The following is an 18,982-nucleotide window of genomic DNA, read 5'->3' as shown; positions in this document are numbered from 1 at the left end:
ATCTGATGGTGAATCAAACGTTTTACATGATACTTTTATCGGTTCTGGAGTCTGATCGGTTTAATCTGTCAGCAGTTTGTTGGCGCCTCTTCCTGTTTGGGTGGGGCTGATACCGGAAGCAGAGGAGCGCAGACAGGAGGGGTCAGCTGCATGTAAACACCGCCCCCTGGTGTCCACAGGGAACAGCTGCATGTAAACACCGCCCCCTGGTGTCCACACAGGGAAAAGCTGCATGTAAACACCGCCCCCTGGTGTCCACACAGGGAACAGCTGCATGTAAACACCGCCCCCTGGTGTCCACACAGGGAACAGCTGCATGTAAACACCGCCCCCTGGTGTCCACACAGGGAACAGCTGCATGTAAACACCGCCCCCTGGTGTCCACAGGGAACAGCTGCATGTAAACACCGCCCCCTGGTGTCCACAGGGAACAGCTGCACAGACTGTCAGCAGCACCAACTATAAACACCTCTGAAGGTTGAATCATGTGTTTTAGATTAAATAAACTTCAACTCTTTCTTTTATTGTGATTCTGCCTTTTATTCCTTTGACCTGTAATATCTCATGTTGTCTTTTTGTGTTTTTAATGTTTCCCACTTTTGCTTGATTGTCGATACACTTTGTAAACTCTGTTTTTAAAGGTGCTATATAAATAAAGTTTATTATTATTATTATTATCATTATCATCATCATCATTATTATTATTGTTGTTATCATCATTATTATTTTGGCACTTCTTAATGAGTCGTTACATGTGGACTTGCTGTTGTAGCAAATGTAAACAAACAAACTAACCTTGAACTTTGCTTTGATTTTTTTAAATACCATCCGACTTTTAAAGGAGCTCTGAGTAGTTTTATAGAAGAAATTCAAAGTCAGAATTTTAATATTTACAATATTAATGAGGTAATAACACAAACTGTTTCCAACCAGCTGCTCTCAGAGGAGAATAAGGTCCCAGAACACTGTTTGAAGCTAGAGAGGTGGCAGGGTCCGCCACATATAAACACAGTAAAACAGTATAAACTGTTTGTTGTCCTTTAAGTCAGTTTGTTTATTCATGAAAACAAAGAGAGTTTGTTTATCAGCCAATGAGGATCTTTCTCCGCTCATTAACATTTCTTCAACTAAACTACAGACTGCTCCTTTAAATATATGACGCGACACACACACACACTGTTGAGACTAAAACAGTTATAATCATTAAAAACGTGAAGTTCTGGTTTCGCTTCAGTTTCTTGTTGAAATCATCTTGAAATATTTTTGTATCTGAGAGAAAAACATCAGAACTGTGAAAATAAGAACGTTGTTTTTTATTTGATTGGATTTTAATGACATTTTGTTTCTGTCTGTTTTCTTCTACTTGGTTTTCTTGGTTCAGTTGAGAAAGGTTGGTGAGATCTTCAGTCCAGGATGAACATGATGTTCTGGGTTCTCCAGTTCTTCAGGACCTCCAGCTGTTTGCACTGAACAGAACCAGAACATCTTTTCTCTGTAGGATGATTCTGCTGGTCCACCAAATCCTCCATGTGTAAGTGCATCAGCTGTTTCGGTTGGTCCATTTAATTATTCTCTCGTTTCCATCTCTCTGGTTCTGTTAAAGATATCTGCTGTGCATTCTGTTGGTTCTGACGTCTCCTGGACTTCTCTAGTTGTGTACTTGGCCTTGTAGAGACTGCTGGTTCTCCAGGTTCTGTCTGGTATCAGTTCTTCACATCCTGCGTGTTGCCCAGCTGGAGGTTCTGTAGCTGTATGCTGACGTGGCCCTCTGGGTTCTGCTGGTTCTGGTGAGGAGGAAACACTGCGTTTAACCTCAAACAAAACACATCATCACATCTAAACCACGAGACTCTCTGCTCTGACGGGTCTGTGGTGAAGGCTCAGTTAAGTTCAGGCGGCTCGGTTCAGGCTGAGGAAGGATCGTGGTCGTGGTTTGCAGAGACAGCGTTGATTTTTGGGCGGAGACAAACATCAGCGTGTGGTGCTGCAGGTTCAAACCATCAGTGGTGACATCATCAGTTTTACGTTTTTAATTTTTTGGCATTTGAAAATATAATTTGAAAAGTCGTTATTAAGCCCAATTCAGACTGATTTTCTACTAACTGAAAATATCAGCTTTAAAAAAAATTGTGTAAATATCATCTTTTGAAATCAGCGTGTGAAAGAAAGAGAAATGTGCGTCTCGGTCCACCTCATCATCCCGATCAGAACCAGCTTAATGAAACACTGTGAGTACCTGGTTGTGTTGTAGCTGGGAGCTGTACTGGGCCAGTGTGGAGTACAGGAACTGGTACTGCTCTGTGGTTTGGATCATACCACCTCTGCACGAGACGGGGGGACGGACCACAGGTTAGACAGACAGCTAATAAACCAAATGTTACAGCACAGACAGAGAGCGGACTGATCTCACCCACCTGTCCAGTCGAAGCTGACACACCGTCTCCAGGATGTCAACCTGACCCGTTTCTCTGAGCTGCTGACAGCCGATGCTGCCGACTATAAAACAACCCGTCCTGCCAATACCTGCACTGAGAGGAGACAGGAGACATTAATAGAGCATTGGTGAGCGTCCAGGACCTCATGCAACAATGTTTCTGTGCTTTTATCCTCAATTCTTTTGTGAGAGTTGCTCGTCTGAGAGTCTTTGAAGGTCTCATTTCAGTCTGATGAAAGTCAGCTGTTCACGAGGAGGTGAACACAGAACAAAATGACAGAACAACGTCAAATAACTGTATCAGAGGAACGAGACACTATGACTCCAGCAGGAACAAAGAATGAGCAGCCAGACATGAAGTAAAGTGTAAAGAAACGTTAAAGTGAAGTGAGAGTGATCGACAGGAAGTGAGGTCATGCAGACAGGAGACGAAAGTCATCAGCAGCTGATGTCACTGTCAGGCAGAGCAGAGGAAGTTCACCTGGACAGACTCCTTCAGAAAGACGCAGCTGCTGCACTTAAATACAGTTTCCTTGTAATTTTACTTTACACGAGTATTTCTCTAATTTTCAGCTACTTTATACTTCCACTCCGCTTCATCCCACACTTTAATCTGACAGCGTTAGTTACTACTAGTGTGGAAAATGTTCTTAGTAGGTTAGAAAAATATTTAAAAATATATAAATATCTATTTTTATTTTATTTTTATTAAAGGTGCAATATGTTGGAATCAGCCAGCTGTTGAATTCACACTCAACACAACCAGGTGGCAGCATGTCACCAGAGTAACCGCTAACTGCTGCTAACTCCAGCTGGTCCAGACAGGGAGTGTTGGTGTTAACACAGGGATGTTTGAACTGGACAGGGCTGTTGCTAGCTGGTTAGCATGCTAACTTCAGTAGATATTTCTGCAACACAGGACACAGAAGTCATAATGTGAGAAACTGTTATTTCTTCACATCCTGTAGAACATTTTAGTTCATATTTGAATGTTTTCGACTAATATTCTTTTATTTTGCACCTTGAACTTGATCTGAGTTGATGTTGGTGTCATTTAAATCCAGAATTCATTGAAAATGCTGATGATCTCAGTCTCTAGATGACTGCTGCGCCTCGTCATTTAATCTACTTCCTCTTCCTAGACGTACCATTGAGAAACACATCAGTATGTGTGTGTGTGTGTGCACGGATCTGCTCCGCTGCCTGAGGAGACACCCTGGAGGTCAGATCCACACCGCAGCCTCTTCATCCGTCCTCTCGGCTGCGGTCGGCTGCTCAGCCGAGACCGGCCACGCTCTCAAACAGGAAGTAGCTTTCGACACATCCGCCGCTCTGGTCTGAGTCATAACAAGCTGGTTTTACTGTTTAACCTTCAGTTAAAAGGTTAAAAAAGTGAATTACACGTGTTTTTGTGCTGCAGTACATAGTCTGTTATTCTGTCTTGTTGTTCTGTTCTGTCTTGGATCTATAGAAGTTTCAGTGTAGAGAGAGAAAGTTATGTTTCAAAAGCAAAGTTGTGATATTTTGTTAGTAAAAAAGGAGAATTAAGTAGAAATGTTGAACAGCAATTATTTTTTGGTGTTCTGTGTTTTCTTACATCAACTCCCACAATCCTCCTCTGCTGAAGAGGACCTGCTGAAGGCACCACAAACTGATTGATGAGGAACCAACCTGCAGTGGACGATGATTGGTCCAGGACCCGGGACGGAGGCTGTGATTGGCTGAGAGCTGGACGGTAGGAGGGACTTGCTGTACGTCTCGACCTCCTCCACCAGTCTCAGCAGCGGTGCAGTGCATTGTGGGATGTGGTGGTCGGGCCAAGAGGTGAACCAGTAGTGTCTGATGGGACGACGCTCCGCGCAGAGCTGCACACGCACACACAGACACACACACACAGACACACAGACACACACACACACGCACACAGACACACACACACACACAGACACACACACACACACACGCGCACACACACACAGACACACACAGACACACACATTGTAACAGTATTTCCTTCCTGGAGGAGGACTAGTCGTGAAAATGAAAACACGTCTCAGCTGAACTCAGTTACAGAACCTGAGTAAGTGTCTGTCCACTGTACCTGGACCTCCATGTCAGTGACGGTGAACCCGTCTTTCTCTCGGCTGTCTTTCACTCTGAGCAGGAATCTCCCAAACTGGCCCGTCTCTCCTTCCTCCTCTTCCTCCCTCTGCTCCTCATCCTGCTCCTCCTCCTCCTTCACCCTCCTCGTCCTCCTCCTCTCCCTCGGCTGTGGCCAGTACAGCTCACATTTCTGGAGTAAACACCAGAGACACTTTCAGGAGAGAGGAGACAGGAGACAGGAGACAGGAGAGAGGAGACAGGAGACAGGAGACAGGAGAGAGGAGAGAGAAGACAGGAGACAGGAGATAGGAGAGAAGACACAGGAGACAAGAGACAGGAGACAGGAGAGAGGACACAGGAGACAGGAGAGAGGAGAGAGGAGACAGGGGACAGGAGAGAGAAGACAGGAGACAGGAGATAGGAGAGAAGACACAGGAGACAAGAGACAAGAGACAGGAGACAAGAGACAGGAGAGAGGAGAGAAGACACAGGAGACAAGAGACAAGAGACAGGAGACAAGAGACAGGAGACAGGAGATAGGAGAGAGGACACAGGAGACAGGAGAGAGGACACAGGAGACAGGAGACAGGAGACAGGAGAGAGGAGACAGGAGACAGGAGACAGGAGATAGGAGAGAAGACACAGGAGACAAGAGACAAGAGACAGGAGACAAGAGACAGGACAGAGGAGAGAAGACACAGGAGACAAGAGACAGGAGACAAGAGACAGGAGACAGGAGATAGGAGAGAGGACACAGGAGACAGGAGAGAGGAGAGAGGAGAGAGGAGACAGGAGATAGGAGAGAAGACACAGGAGACAAGAGACAGGAGACAGGAGAGAGGACACAGGAGACAGGAGAGAGGAGAGAGGAGACAGGGGACAGGAGAGAGAAGACAGGAGACAGGAGATAGGAGAGAGGACACAGGAGACAGGAGACAGGAGACAGGAGAGAGGAGACAGGAGACAGGAGATAGGAGAGAAGACACAGGAGACAAGAGACAAGAGACAGGAGACAAGAGACAGGAGAGAGGAGAGAAGACACAGGAGACAAGAGACAAGAGACAGGAGACAAGAGACAGGAGACAGGAGATAGGAGAGAGGACACAGAAGACAGGAGAGAGGAGAGAGGAGAGAGGAGACAGGAGATAGGAGAGAGGACACAGGAGACAGGAGACAGGAGAGAGGAGAGAGAACACAGGAGACAGGAGAGAGGAGAGAAGACACAGGAGACAGGAGAAAGGACACAGGAGACAGGAGACAGGAGACAGGAGAGAGGAGACAGGAGACAAGAGACAAGAGACAGGAGACAGGAGAGAGGAGAGAAGACACAGGAGACAAGAGACAAGAGACAGGAGACAAGAGACAGGAGACAGGAGATAGGAGAGAGGACACAGGAGACAGGAGAGAGGAGAGAGGAGACAGGGGACAGGAGAGAGAAGACAGGAGACAGGAGAGAGGAGAGAAGACACAGGAGACAGGAGAGAGGACACAGGAGACAGGAGACAGGAGACAGGAGAGAGGAGAGAGGAGACAGGAGACAAGAGACAAGAGACAGGAGACAGGAGAGAGGAGAGAAGACACAGGAGACAAGAGACAAGAGACAGGAGACAAGAGACAGGAGACAGGAGATAGGAGAGAGGACACAGGAGACAGGAGAGAGGAGACAGGAGACAGGAGATAGGAGATAGGAGAGAGGACACAGGAGACAGGAGACAGGAGAGAGGAGACAGGAGATAGGAGAGAAGACACAGGAGACAAGAGACAAGAGACAGGAGACAAGAGACAGGACAAAGGAGACAGGAGAGAGGAGACAGGAGAGAGAAGAGAGGACACAGGAGACAGGAGAGAGGAGAGAGGAGAGAGGAGACAGGGGGAGTGGTGACTCCTCACCTCGTTGTTCTCCTTCAGTCTGGTCACCATCACGATGATGCTGCTCCTCTCCTGCCACACCATGTCCCAGAAGTCCCCCACAGTGTGCACCATCGGCCCCTGGGTGGCGATGAAGGCCCGAGGAGCTCCTTTGTAACCCTGTGAGGGACGTTTACACGGAACATGAACAGGTTCTGGTTTTACACGATCAAAACAGAACCCACGGTTCAGAAACCTGGACCAGGTGTTAACATGTCACAGTATCCTGGTTCCTGAACACTCCTGGTGGTTTATTCAGGTTTACCAACCACACTCAGTCATGTTTACATTATATTAAAGGAGCATTCTGTAGTTTTGTTGAAGAAATGTTAATGAGCAGAGAAAGATCTCCATTGGCTGATTTCTTTCTGCATAAACAAACTAAATAAACAAACTCTCTTTGTTTTCATGACTGAATAAACAAACTAATAAATAAATAAAATAAACAAACTGACCTTAAAGGACGACACAGTTTATACTGTTTTACTTTGTTTACATGTGGCGGACCCTGCCACCTCTCTAGCTTCAAACAGTGTTCTGGGACCTTATTCTCCTCTGAGAACAGCTGGTTTATTCACTGATGGAGAAAGTTTGTATTTTTACCTCATCAGGGATTAAACTTGGTTTTGAGATCTTGCTGCATTTATTTCATTTCATTTATTAATTTTCTCTGTTTGAAGTTTAATCCTGTAATAACCACAGCTGGTGCTTTAAAGACTGACGTGTTTTTTATTTGCCAGGTTGAAAATAAAATCACTTAATGATGAGAACCATCACTTTTGTGTCCCCTGCGTCTAAACCACCCAACATCCTCAACCTCATAAGACAGGAAGTGAACGACGACTGTTCATCAATAACAACCACAAAGTGGCCAATCAGCAAGCTGCTAATGTAAATATATTCATACATGCAGTATAAATATTAATCAGACTGTCGTTACACATCAGGAGGAGCAGCAGGTGTTTGCTCTACAACACACAAACACACTCAAACACACACAAACACACACAAACACACACAGAGCTGAGGCTGCAGAGTGTGAGGGATGCGTGGGCCAGGGGGGAGGAGGGGGGTGAGTCAAGGACGAGTTACTTCCTCCCTCACTTCCTGTGGTTTTCCTGGTTGTCAGACTCCCACGCTGACAAACCGACGGCTCATATCTGAGTTTCTGTTTGTTTGGCTGTCCGATGCGTGCGCGCGCGCTCACACACACACACACACACACACACACACACACACACATGCACACACACAGCAGAAACGAGAAGACGCCCACGCTGAGTGACAGCGCTGTCACACACTATCAGCTTGTTTTTCTTTTTAATAAAACAAAAGGAAACATGTTTTTCTTCGCTGTCACTTAACTAATTAAATCTGACTGAAGAGAAAAAACACAGTTCGAACTATAAAAACAGACGACGACTCGTCTCCTCGTAACAGTTTTCAGTGCTTGTTTCCTGCAGTGCAAAGATACTAAGAAACATTAAAAGTCTTTTGCAATTTTATTATGAAACAGCTGTGGTTTTTGATGACTTGATCCAGCGTCACTTTCTCCTAGCTGGGGTACCACAGGGACCTGAACTCGGTCCACTTCTCTTCTCAATCATTACCTCACATGGTTTTTTCTTACTTAGTTCTGTCTGTTTGGCCCACCAGACGACCCGACGGTCTCAGCCTGACTCACTTATTCGTCAAAATAAATGAAGGAGCAACATCTTCAACTCATTCGCATCAGATGCATCAGCTTAATGTTCAACAGTGTGACTCTCGGACCAGTTTCTGGCAGGTCAGAAAGTTTGGTCGTCTGTTTTAACGCTGTTTTATTATTATTGGAGATGATTTTCCATGTTGTGGTTCAAACTGTGGTCTTGTCTCTTCATCTTCGATCTGCAGCTGCGTATTATCTTTCTTTTCTTCTGACTGCTCAGTGTGGGATTGCACAACGTCGCTTCCTCTCTTTTTGTCAGCATCTTTGAAGACGCAACCGTCATCTTTGAACAACCTTCACTGGAATCGTCTCTGGTCTAAACTGACAGGAGTTTTATTCCATCACTTCTGCCGGACTCGTGCTGCTGCTGCTTTATGCCTTCTAATGTTTTTAATTGTTTTTATGGTCTTAATTTGACTGGATTGCGTCGTATGACTGCAACAAGTGTGTGTTGGGAATTGCTGCAAGTTTCCCCACGGGGCCAATACAGTATACCGTGTCGTATTCTGTGGCGGTTCAGTTGATCCGAGCAATGTGAGCTTCAAAGTCGCAGTTCTGGCCGTGCAGAAACATTCAAACGTGCAGTTTGAGTTTATCAGTAAAACCACACAGTGCAGTCGCGTCTTGATCTATTATTTTAAAAACTAATTCACAGTAAGCGGAAAGTTTCACAGCCAGAATTAGATAGACAGGGCCGATCTGTTCTGATCAAGATATGATTGGATGATAATTCAGAAAACTGTCTGCTCACGTTCAACTACAGAAAATGGGTGAGTGTCCACAAACCTTTGGCCAGTGTTCATTCAGTGCGGTGATAGCCTGATGTCAAGACATATTTTTCTTTTTAATCAGTGCAATCTGCTGCAGAATCTGTTTCGCATGAACAAGTGAATTGTTTCCCACCAAAATAAAAACCCTGATGCAGAACTTCCATTGAAAATCTGTTGTTTTAACATTAAGTTGAGATAAAAACACAGGCTGGTGACTGAAGAGACGTCATCAGTGGAGAAATATTTGTACCGAGATGAACAGAAACAATCAGCTCTGTGACCATAACTCCAAAATGGCCGACAAAGAGAGGGGAGGTGCTCCTTCACCTGAGACAGTGACCTAAAAGCACCTCTGCAGGAGAAGCTGGTGACTTGACTCACCCTGATGTAGTTAGCGTTGATGTAGCGGTCTGGCCCCGCCTCTTCCTCTGGGCTCCTCAGGATCACCCGGCTCTCAGGGTCTAAACAGTAAACAACAAATGACAATAATAAACAAGAGTGTAAACAGTGTGCAGTGTGTTTCCAGTGAGACCAGGAGGACAGCTGAGGCACTGACTGGGCAGGATGGTTTTGTATCTGTCTTTGATCATGTGACCGGGAACATCGAGCTCCGCAGCGCTCACGAAGTTCGGAGGGATCTTCTGTGGAGGAGACACAACACACACACCTGAGCACACACAGAAACAAACAACACACAACACACCTACATCTGAGTCAGTGTGTGTGTGTGTGTGTGTGTGTGTGTGTTACCTGGTACTCTACATTCAGTGTGTTGGTGTCCGTGGCAGCCTGCTGCAGCGTCGTGTGTGTGAGCGGTCTCGAGGAGGTGTGAAGCAGCTGAAGCCACACCTCCTTCGGGGTGGAGACGGAACAAACAGGCTCCACCCCCAGGGTGCTCACGTCCAATAGCAGAGAGAGGTTTGAGCCCCGCCTACAAAAAAAGTGCACAATCAAGGAGCGTTATGGTGATTGTGAAACAGAGGATTTAAAGGGACAGTTCAGCCAAAATTACGTTATTTACACCCCTTTCAAGATGAAATCTCCAATGTATCTGCTAAGCTAACAGTGTTAGCACGCACCCATTCTGAAGTGAAGAGCTCAACCGCACGCTGAGGGTGTAAATAACATCTCCTCAGATCAGGTTGATCTCTGTGATCACAGCAGACGAGCTGCATGGAGACATCTGATGTTTTAAATCATCTCCAGCTGCTTCAGCTGTTCAGCAGAACGCTGCAACTCTGTTTTACTGTGAAGCTCCAGAAATGTTCTGTGGACTACGAGACTTCACCTGACTTTATATCATCAGGAGGAGATGATGACTGAGCCTGACTTTATATCATCAGAGGAGATGATGGCTGAGCCTGACTTTATATCATCAGGAGGAGATGATGACTTAATTTTCATTTTTGGGTGAACGAGAAAGAGAGTACATTTCCATAAAACAAAGACATTTTTCATACATGTGCACAGTTTTAGAGACTGAAGACATTTTTTTAAAAGCAAGAGAACAAGAAAGCTTCAGAAAGCTTCAGAAAGCTTCAGAAAGGTGGACAGTTTTAGAAAATTGGGGCGTTTTGTAGTTTTGTAGGCATATTTTTTCCTTTAAGAAGGAAAAGGCGTTCTTCATTATAATATTTTTAATATTTTGTGTGTGTCTGTGTGTGTGTGTGTGTGTGTGTGTCTGTGTGTGTGTCTGTGTGTGTGTGTGTGTGTGTGTGGTTAACACCCACCTCTCCTGCAGGCGGACTGAGGCTTTGCGAGGAGGCGTGGTCATGGGTGGGGGCGTGGCCGGGTCCTCAGTAGGAGGGGAGGCTGAGCGCATCACCGACATACTCATGGTGTGTATGTGTGTGTGTGTGTGTATGTGTGTGTGTGTGTGTCAGTGTGTGTGTGTGTTTGAGTCGGTCTGAGCTAGCTGGTCATCACCGTGCTGCAGGAGAGAGAGGGAACATTAACATCAGTGTGTCGTCACATTAAATGATCACAGGACGCTGATGAGCCGCGGATCAAACCACCACTCGCTCTGAAACACCTGGAGTCACATCAGAGTCTGTTCTGATCCGGAGCCGTTCACCGACGGGAGGAGAGCTCAGAGGTTACGTTTTAACTGAACTATCTTCACTCCTGTTTATCAGCCTGACTGCAGCAGTGATCCGGAGGTGACCTCCAGGTTCTGTTCTGTTGACTGCTGACTGGAGCTGGAGGGGAAATGGACTTTACGTCATGAATGTAACGTTACAGAGAGGAGACAGAGAACCAGAACCAGAACCAGAACCACAGTCTCTGCTGAGTGCTGACTTCACTCAGAGCTTCACCTCAACTCAAACACATATTGCTCACTAGCTCACAGCTAAAGTACAGTGAAGACTTCTTATTTAGCATGTTAGCATGCAGTTGCTATTAGCACTAAGTCTGGCTGAGGCTGATGGGAACGCCATCACTCCTGCAGGTATCTGGTCATAAACCGAGGTAACATTAAACTTTTGACCTGGTGATGGCGCCGGATCAGAGACGGAATGTAACTAAGTACATTTACTCAAGTACTGTACTTAAGTATAATTTTGAAGTACTTGTACTCCACTACATTTATGTGAAACCTTTAGTTACTAGTTACGTTACATAATGCATCAGAGCCAAAGTTTAAAAGTTGCATTTTTAAATTAATTTAATCTGCAATCTGATAAAACAAACAAAAAACATATTCAGAAAAATGATAATGATGATGTTCTGATAATCATCCAGGTGTGTTAACCAATAGTATACAACATGTAAATATAGGTATTATTTACTTTTGATATTTAAGTTCATCTATCATCAGATACTTTAAGACTTTTACTCGAGTAGTTTTTTTACAGCGTCCTGAAGGGAACATGAACGTCTGAACTGCATATCACCACAATCCATCACATAGTTGTTAATTATCATTATAAGTATATTATTATGATTTATGAAACTACCAACAGTAAATAAACTAGTTCCTGTCAGCTACACCAGGAACATGTTAATCACACATGAATGCATCAGTATGAAACTAATTTACTTTGTATCTTTACCTAAATCATTTTCAATGCAGGACTTCAAAGTATTTAGTGGTATTAGTACGCAGGGGAAGGATGTGAGTACTTGTTTCACCCCTGACATTTAAGCTGTGTGGTTCAGTCAGTGTTTCCAGCAGCAGCAGCAGTTTCTTTTTGTCCTGACCAGTTCTCTAAAAACAAAATCATCGATGGTACTCACCCCTCTGTCCTCTGTCACAGCCCTCTGCTCTCACTCTCTAGATTGTATTTAATCTCAACTCAAACTTCTGTCTGTTCTGCAGTCACGTGATGGTTTTGTCATTAAAGAGCTTCCTTACAGAAACGAGACTGTCAGCTCAGACTCCACGTGTCGCTCCAGACGGCTCGGTTTGTTGTTGTCGCCTCAGTGAAGGAAGTTTTGACATGACGAGTAAATTATTGATGCGATGACGAGGCGACTCCACAGATCTGTCATCAGCAGCATCACAGACAAACTCAACCCACCCGATGAGGAGATAACACACAAGCAAACAACATGTGTGTGTGTGCGTTTGTGTGTGTGTGTGTGTGTGTTTCCACATCAGTTCAGATCTGAAACGTTTCAGTGTGTCTCCATCGGAAGAGAGTTTCCTCACAGCAGGAAGTCAGCACACCCACACTGACTCAACACACACACACACACACACACACACACACACACACACACACACACACACACGTCAATACTGAAATAAAAGTGACATTGTTTGTTTTTCTGATTGCTTTATAATAACTCGACCGCCACGTTTAACGGAAGCAGAAGGAGTTGTGACTGAATATGAAACAGTTTCAGACTCGAGGCCTGTTCTCAGTTTCTCAGTCCGTCTTCTTGTCTGCTCTTGTTTTCTTGTGTCATCGCTCAGGTCCACATTTAGAAAACAACGGTCCAATGTTGCCCAATTTACCAAGAAAGCTTTTGCAGCTGCCTCGTGTAGGAACCTGCTGTCGATACGTATCCCATCATGCACTTCACATCCACCAGTAGTGATGGCAGAGGATATTAGGGCTGTTATTTTATCACCAAAATCAGTTTTGTGATTTGTTTCTGCTGTCAGATTAACAAACACGTGGTCCGTTACTGAAAATAAGAGGCTGCTCCTCGAGGTGAGACCTCACAGTCGAGGTAAAGTGAAGCTTTAAGTTTTTATAATATTAACTATTTAACTATTTATTGTTTATATGTTCTCATTTCACCGCCCTCCAATTAACCAGCCACTGAAAAGACAGCTGACAGTTCGGAGGGACATCGGGCCGTAGTTCAAGTTTAAACAATATATTTCATAACCTGTTAGCTAACGTTAGCATTTAAACTACTTTCTAGCCAACGTCACTGTTTGATAGTGTTGTGCATTAAAAGAGGAAAGACGAAGATAAACAACATATCAGAGGAAGGTTCAGATACTGATTCAACTTCTTCACTCCAGTAAAAGTAATAAAGTACAGGCTCTGAAATGTACTCAGTGTATTCTGATTGGCTGTCAGTGTTTCTATCGATATCGTTCCCCACCTCGTTTAGTTGTGCTGTGGACTCACTCACACCATCCAGTTATAGTTTTGGTTCTTGGTGTGACGGATCTGTAGAATCAACACATCTGGTTGCAGTCGCAGTTTAGATGAACATCGTGGTCACTTGTGTAACTTCCTACATGTGGATGATGAGGACGGACTCTTAATGCTGCGTTCAGACCAACCGCTAAGAAAATAACTGCTTGTGTTACATGTGAGTTCGATCGAGGGATTATTAATTTTTCTTGGCGTTGCTCTCGCGGCACTCAGCTGGGTGAGTTTCAGCGTCTGGATGACGGCAGCTTCCAGCTCTACCTGAGGCCGACCGGTGTCCAGGTCTCAGCTGCAGAGCGTCCGTCCATCTGTCTCCACTGAGTGGCAGCTTCTTAACAGGTGTGTTAAAATCAATGAACAGTAACTGTGAGCAGCAGGTGGACGTAGACTGACTGAATCTGTCTCACCACATCGGTCTGAACCAGAACAAAGATTTCTCTGTGATCCGACTCCATTAACGGATCAGAAGCTGAAATAACAACATCATAATGTCTCCTTGTGAAAAGCCTGGACTCGTGCTGCGTCAGGTTGTCGGCCAGACGACAAGAAAACTACTTTTAAAATGTTTGTTCCCTGAATGGAGTTCAGATCGATCAGAGCTATGCTGTGCTGAGACGTATTTCCATGACTTACCAGGTAGTCTGACTTCCTCACTCACTTTCCTCTACACCAGCTCCTTTTCTGTCCTGTCTCTGTACCAGATGTGTTATCGTACAGCTGTGAGTGTCTGCAAACGACCACGATTACTGATTATTATCCTCCATTGTTGTTCATGAATGTCTGAACATCAGCGACGTTAATGTCATGACATCAGCATGTATGTGAACGTGGATGGGCTTTCACGACACAGCGTCACGCAAAATCCTCGCTGGAGTTTAATATTTTCAACTCACATGAATGCATGAATGATGCAAATCGTGTTTGTTTCATTCGCTTCTTCTCATTGACTTTATACGTGATCGAGACGCTCGGATTCGCCACAAGAACAGTTAATCATCAGCGTGCGGTTACAAACACTTCTGTGGACCTTTACTCTCATTTAGAAGCAGCTTCTGAATAAACTGAAACAACAGTCTCAATAATTATAAAGACATTAGCTGTGCTTGTTGCTCTGGATTAAACACACACACAAACACACACAAACACACACACACATTTCCAGATCACATGAGTGTTTTAACAGATCAGCTGAATCAATAAGTGTTGATAGTAAATGTATTGATCAGGCTTACCAGTTATTTGACAGCCATGAGGTTCTGTTTTTGTGTAATTGAGGCCAGTAAGGTGTGAATCCTCCTCTGACTTTCTCCAAGTCACCTACAGTTTAACAACCACATGACTGACCTGAGAGCAGCTCACACATCACACTAACTAACTGACTAACTAACTGACTGAACAACTAACAGACTTAACTAACCAGAGAAGCAGTGAAGAGAAGGGAGAGAGATCTGTCTCGTCTGTCTCGCCCTCTTTACATAAAATCGATGACAAAACCGGGGCAAGAAGAAACAAGTGAAGGGAGAGAAAATGGAGTGAGAGGGAAAGTGATAGCGAGGAAGAGAAAGTCAGACTGTGAGGTGAAGGAGAGAGAGAGAGTGGAGGCAGCAGGAACAGACATGTCCTGTTTTTCTGGCCGTTATTACCCTGATTCAAGGTGTTCAGGTAGAGAGAGAGAGGGCGAGAGACACCTGAGGGGAGAGAGAGAGAGAGAGAGAGAGAGAGAGAGAGAGAGAGAGAGAGAGAGAATGAGTCAGTGAGCGAATGAAATGATAGATGGAGAGATAATGGAAGAGAGGAAGAGAGATGCTCCAGGCGTTGATTATCAACACACCAACAACAGCTGCTCATGAATCATTCATGTCAAATCATACAACACACACACACACACGCACACACACACACACACACACACACACAAACACACTTGTACATGGTAACACAAACATTACGACAGTTGCGGCGTTTCACCGCAGAGGAAATATTTTCATGAGAACACTGACTCAACTTCACACCTCCGCACTGTTTTTCACTCGTCGGTCCAGAAACGGAAAGTTGAGTCCTTTTGAACTACGAACCCCAAAACTTCAGCTCAGAGGTCAGCGAGCGAGCGAGTTCAGCCGACAGTACCAGCAGGGGGCGACATCCACGGGAACAACGAGGCGAACGTGCAACAAACAGCCGGAAAGTCGACATCTGAAGAGGATCGACGAGAGCCTTTAAAACTCTGTATGTCGTCTTACTGTCTGCTAGTTTTTATGTCAGATTTAAAGATTTAAAGAACAATTAAATCTTCCGGTTCGAACATTTCCATTTAGGCTTTTTTCATTTTCTCACTTTACATTTTCGGATTATCATTTTACATTTTGAATTTGCTTTTTCAGTCTGATTACAGCCTGATCATTCCTCACAACAACATGATAACCTTTTTAATTCTCTATTCTATCCAGACTTGTAAGTTTAATTATGACCTTAAATATCTTCCATACAGATGAATTCATTCTTCATCATTCCGACTGAACTGAATTCATATTTACAACTGAACAATCAGCTGATGGCGACTTTAAACCATCAACCCATCTGTGACACCTGAGGTGGATGGAGAAACTACAGGTGACCTACGAGCTCGACGGTCTGTTTCTCTGCCTGCATGTGAGTGACGTCCTCTCATGTCTCTGATCTCACATCACATCGAACACATCGACTCGACGTCTGAGCACATCGTCGTCAGCTCCGTGTGTCTCTGTAATGTCACATGGGAGAAGTTATCTCTTCTAACACGTGGTTAATGTCGTGAGAGGCTGCGTTTTTAATCAAACCATCTTTTTACTAAATCTAACCAAAGAGCAGCACAACAGCCCCGTCTCCAGGAGATAATGTGAGCAGTTATTGTTTCTGCAAACCACAGACAGGTTGACATGAGCACCAGAGGTGTGTCAAGTCACATCTACATATGATAATCAGCCACTTTATCACAGTGGGGGAGGTGTGATTACCGCCAACGAGGCAGCAAAACAGCCGACCACAGTTCAAGTCACACCGCCGGATATTTTTAAGAACTCCTGCAGACATTTCCTGCCCAAAACGAGCTATTTAAATCCAAACCATGATGTTTTCTAACACTAGCCAGGTGGTTTTTGTGCCTAAACCTGACCAGAAATAGAAACTTCAACCCAGTTTTAACGTTTTGCAAATGTAGTTAGCAACATTTATTCTGGAGATTGAGTTGGACAGAAACTGAAAAAAAGGGAAATAATAGATAAACAACATTTTGTTGTAAAGTTTTGTTTAAAAGTTTGAAATGACGTTTCTGGTGCAACATTAATTATGATGTTCTGAGAACAACAATAACATGATGATCTGATGACTTCACGTGTCACCTGTTAGCTTCAGCCTTCGTCTTCCTCACATCATAACACAGTGCTTTGTCAGCATCTGTGTTAGCATGTATGTTAGCATGTATGTTAGCATGTATGTTAGCATGAATGTTAGCATGTATGTTAGCATGTATGTTAGCATGTATGTTAGCATGTATGTTAGCATGTGTGCTGATGATTCTGCTGTCAGTCAGCTGGAAACAGTTAAATCCAGCTCAGTCTCCAGGATGTAATGTTAGTAGTTAATGTTTCTGCAAACCACAGATACGTCCACGTCCATGTGCACTTAAAGCTTCATATCACATTCATATTATATGGTTATTAGCAGACTGTCACGTCGAGAGGTGGAGGAGATGGTGGTGGCGTTATTACAGCCAACATGGCTGCTAAACAGCTGACTGCAGTTTGAGTCAGATCGCTGGATCTTTAAGGACTCCTGCAGACATTTTCAGCTGTTTGTGCCGACCAGAGCAGATATTTTAATCCAAACCACGACGTTTTCTAACTCTTAACAAGTGGTTTTACTACCTAAACCCAACCAGAGCATCAGCACAGCGTTGTGACAGGAGAGAAATAGAAAATTCAACCTAAACAAACGTAAAGTTGCAACTTCAAGAAACGTTCAGTTGTAACTTGATCTGTGCTTTTGCAGAAACGTACTCAGCTCACATTTATTCTGGTGACCGGGTTGTTTAAAACTCAGATGGAGAGTCTTTAACCGGCTCAAACACAGAGCTAATGTCTGTTGGCTGGTGAGCTACTGCTGATTAAATCTGCCTCTGTTATCAGCATTAACATGCAGCTCTAGGATGCAAAGACTGACTGACTTCAGAAACCTACGTATCGATGATGAGGTTTTTACTCATCCATCACATCTTCAAAATTCACAAGCAAAGACTCTTTTATAATCTCCTCAAAGCTGCTTTCATCGCTTATTTTATACTGAAAAATCTCACAATGTTAAAGAAAGCGAGAAAACTTCCTGGATCCGTCTCTTTATCTGGATCAGCACCGAAAGTTAACAAGCTCTATTCTGGGTCGAGACTCGTCCTCCAGCCAAGTTTGGTGGAAATCTGTTCAGTAGTTTTTGTTTAATCCTGCCGACAAACCAACCAACAAACAAACGGACACGGGGGAAAAATAAAAGCTAATAAAAGTAGCTCATAACCTCAGCTGTAGTTATTCACACACGGCTGAACAAAAGTTAATAAAACAGAAATAACTGTCGTGATCGGGTGACGAACAGCTCGTGCTTGTTTTAATAAATGTGTCATAATTTATAATAAATGAAATCATCATTCATGTCAGTGCAGCATCGATGAGACACGATGAGGACATCTCCCGTCTTCTCTGCCTTCTCACACAGAAATAATACTCATTCAAAAAATACTTGAAATGTAATCTATTATTATTATACTGTAATATAAACTGATAATCTAACACTGCCTCATCCCTGGTTCTTATCATAAAACAACATCATCTTCATAAAGATAAAAACTACTTTTCTTTTTTCTAAAGGTAATCAGATTACCTATAAATACTGCTACAATGATTCACCTCGCACTATGTTCAGCTACGTCTCCATCCATTCAAACTTATCTGTCAGGTGACCAAGTTTTCATCTCCCCTCTTCCTCCTCACCTCTTCGTCCTCGTCTCGCTCCTTCCTCGTCCTCCTCGTCTTCTTCTTCTTCTTCTTCTTCTTTTCGGTCCTCGTCTCTCCGCTCTTCTTCCTTTTCTCTCATCTGTTGCTTTCTGTCGTTTTTGTCTTGACTTCTACCTTCTTTCTCCGCCACTTCCTTTTCTGCACCCACCCACTCTCTCATTACCACACACACACACACACACACACACACACACACACACACACACACACACACACACCAAACTGTTTCGCACACACAAACACTTTCTATTCCCCTCATCCAAGGTTATGGGTCCCCTTTAGACTGCACGCCACGGGCTTCAGCATCGTGTATCTGTGTGCTTGTCTTCATGTGTGTGTGTGTGTGTGTGTGTGTGCGTGTGTGTGTGTGTGTGTGTGAAGCCATCAGCAGTGTGTCACAGTGG

The 18,982-nt window shown here is 44.2% G+C and overlaps 1 protein-coding gene across 2 annotated transcripts; it reads right to left on the bottom strand.

Moving 5' to 3' along the window:
- Positions 1-1,292: 1,292 nt before the first annotated feature.
- On the bottom strand, positions 1,293-18,659 carry LOC140999818 (tyrosine-protein phosphatase non-receptor type 7-like). 2 transcript variants are annotated; one of them, XM_073470360.1, is made up of 11 exons: positions 18,555-18,659; positions 10,654-10,853; positions 9,674-9,854; positions 9,480-9,564; positions 9,305-9,384; positions 6,428-6,565; positions 4,536-4,727; positions 4,106-4,299; positions 2,415-2,528; positions 2,237-2,321; positions 1,293-1,784 (listed from the first exon to the last, which is right to left on the bottom strand). In XM_073470360.1, the coding sequence occupies exons 2-11, from the start codon at positions 10,758-10,760 to the stop codon at positions 1,704-1,706; spliced, it is 1,257 nt and encodes a 418-aa protein (XP_073326461.1). In that variant the 5' UTR covers positions 10,761-10,853; positions 18,555-18,659; the 3' UTR covers positions 1,293-1,703. The 2 variants fall into 2 exon arrangements, with proteins under 2 accessions (XP_073326461.1, XP_073326462.1); XM_073470361.1 differs by lacking the exon at positions 18,555-18,659 and adding an exon at positions 12,161-12,348.
- Positions 18,660-18,982: the final 323 nt, after the last annotated feature.

The sequence above is a fragment of the Pagrus major genome, chromosome 7 (assembly GCF_040436345.1).
Source record: "Pagrus major chromosome 7, Pma_NU_1.0".
Taxonomy (NCBI): domain Eukaryota; kingdom Metazoa; phylum Chordata; class Actinopteri; order Spariformes; family Sparidae; genus Pagrus; species Pagrus major.
The sequence above is the reverse complement of the archived record's forward strand: the minus strand, read 5'-3'. Positions and strand labels throughout refer to the sequence as shown.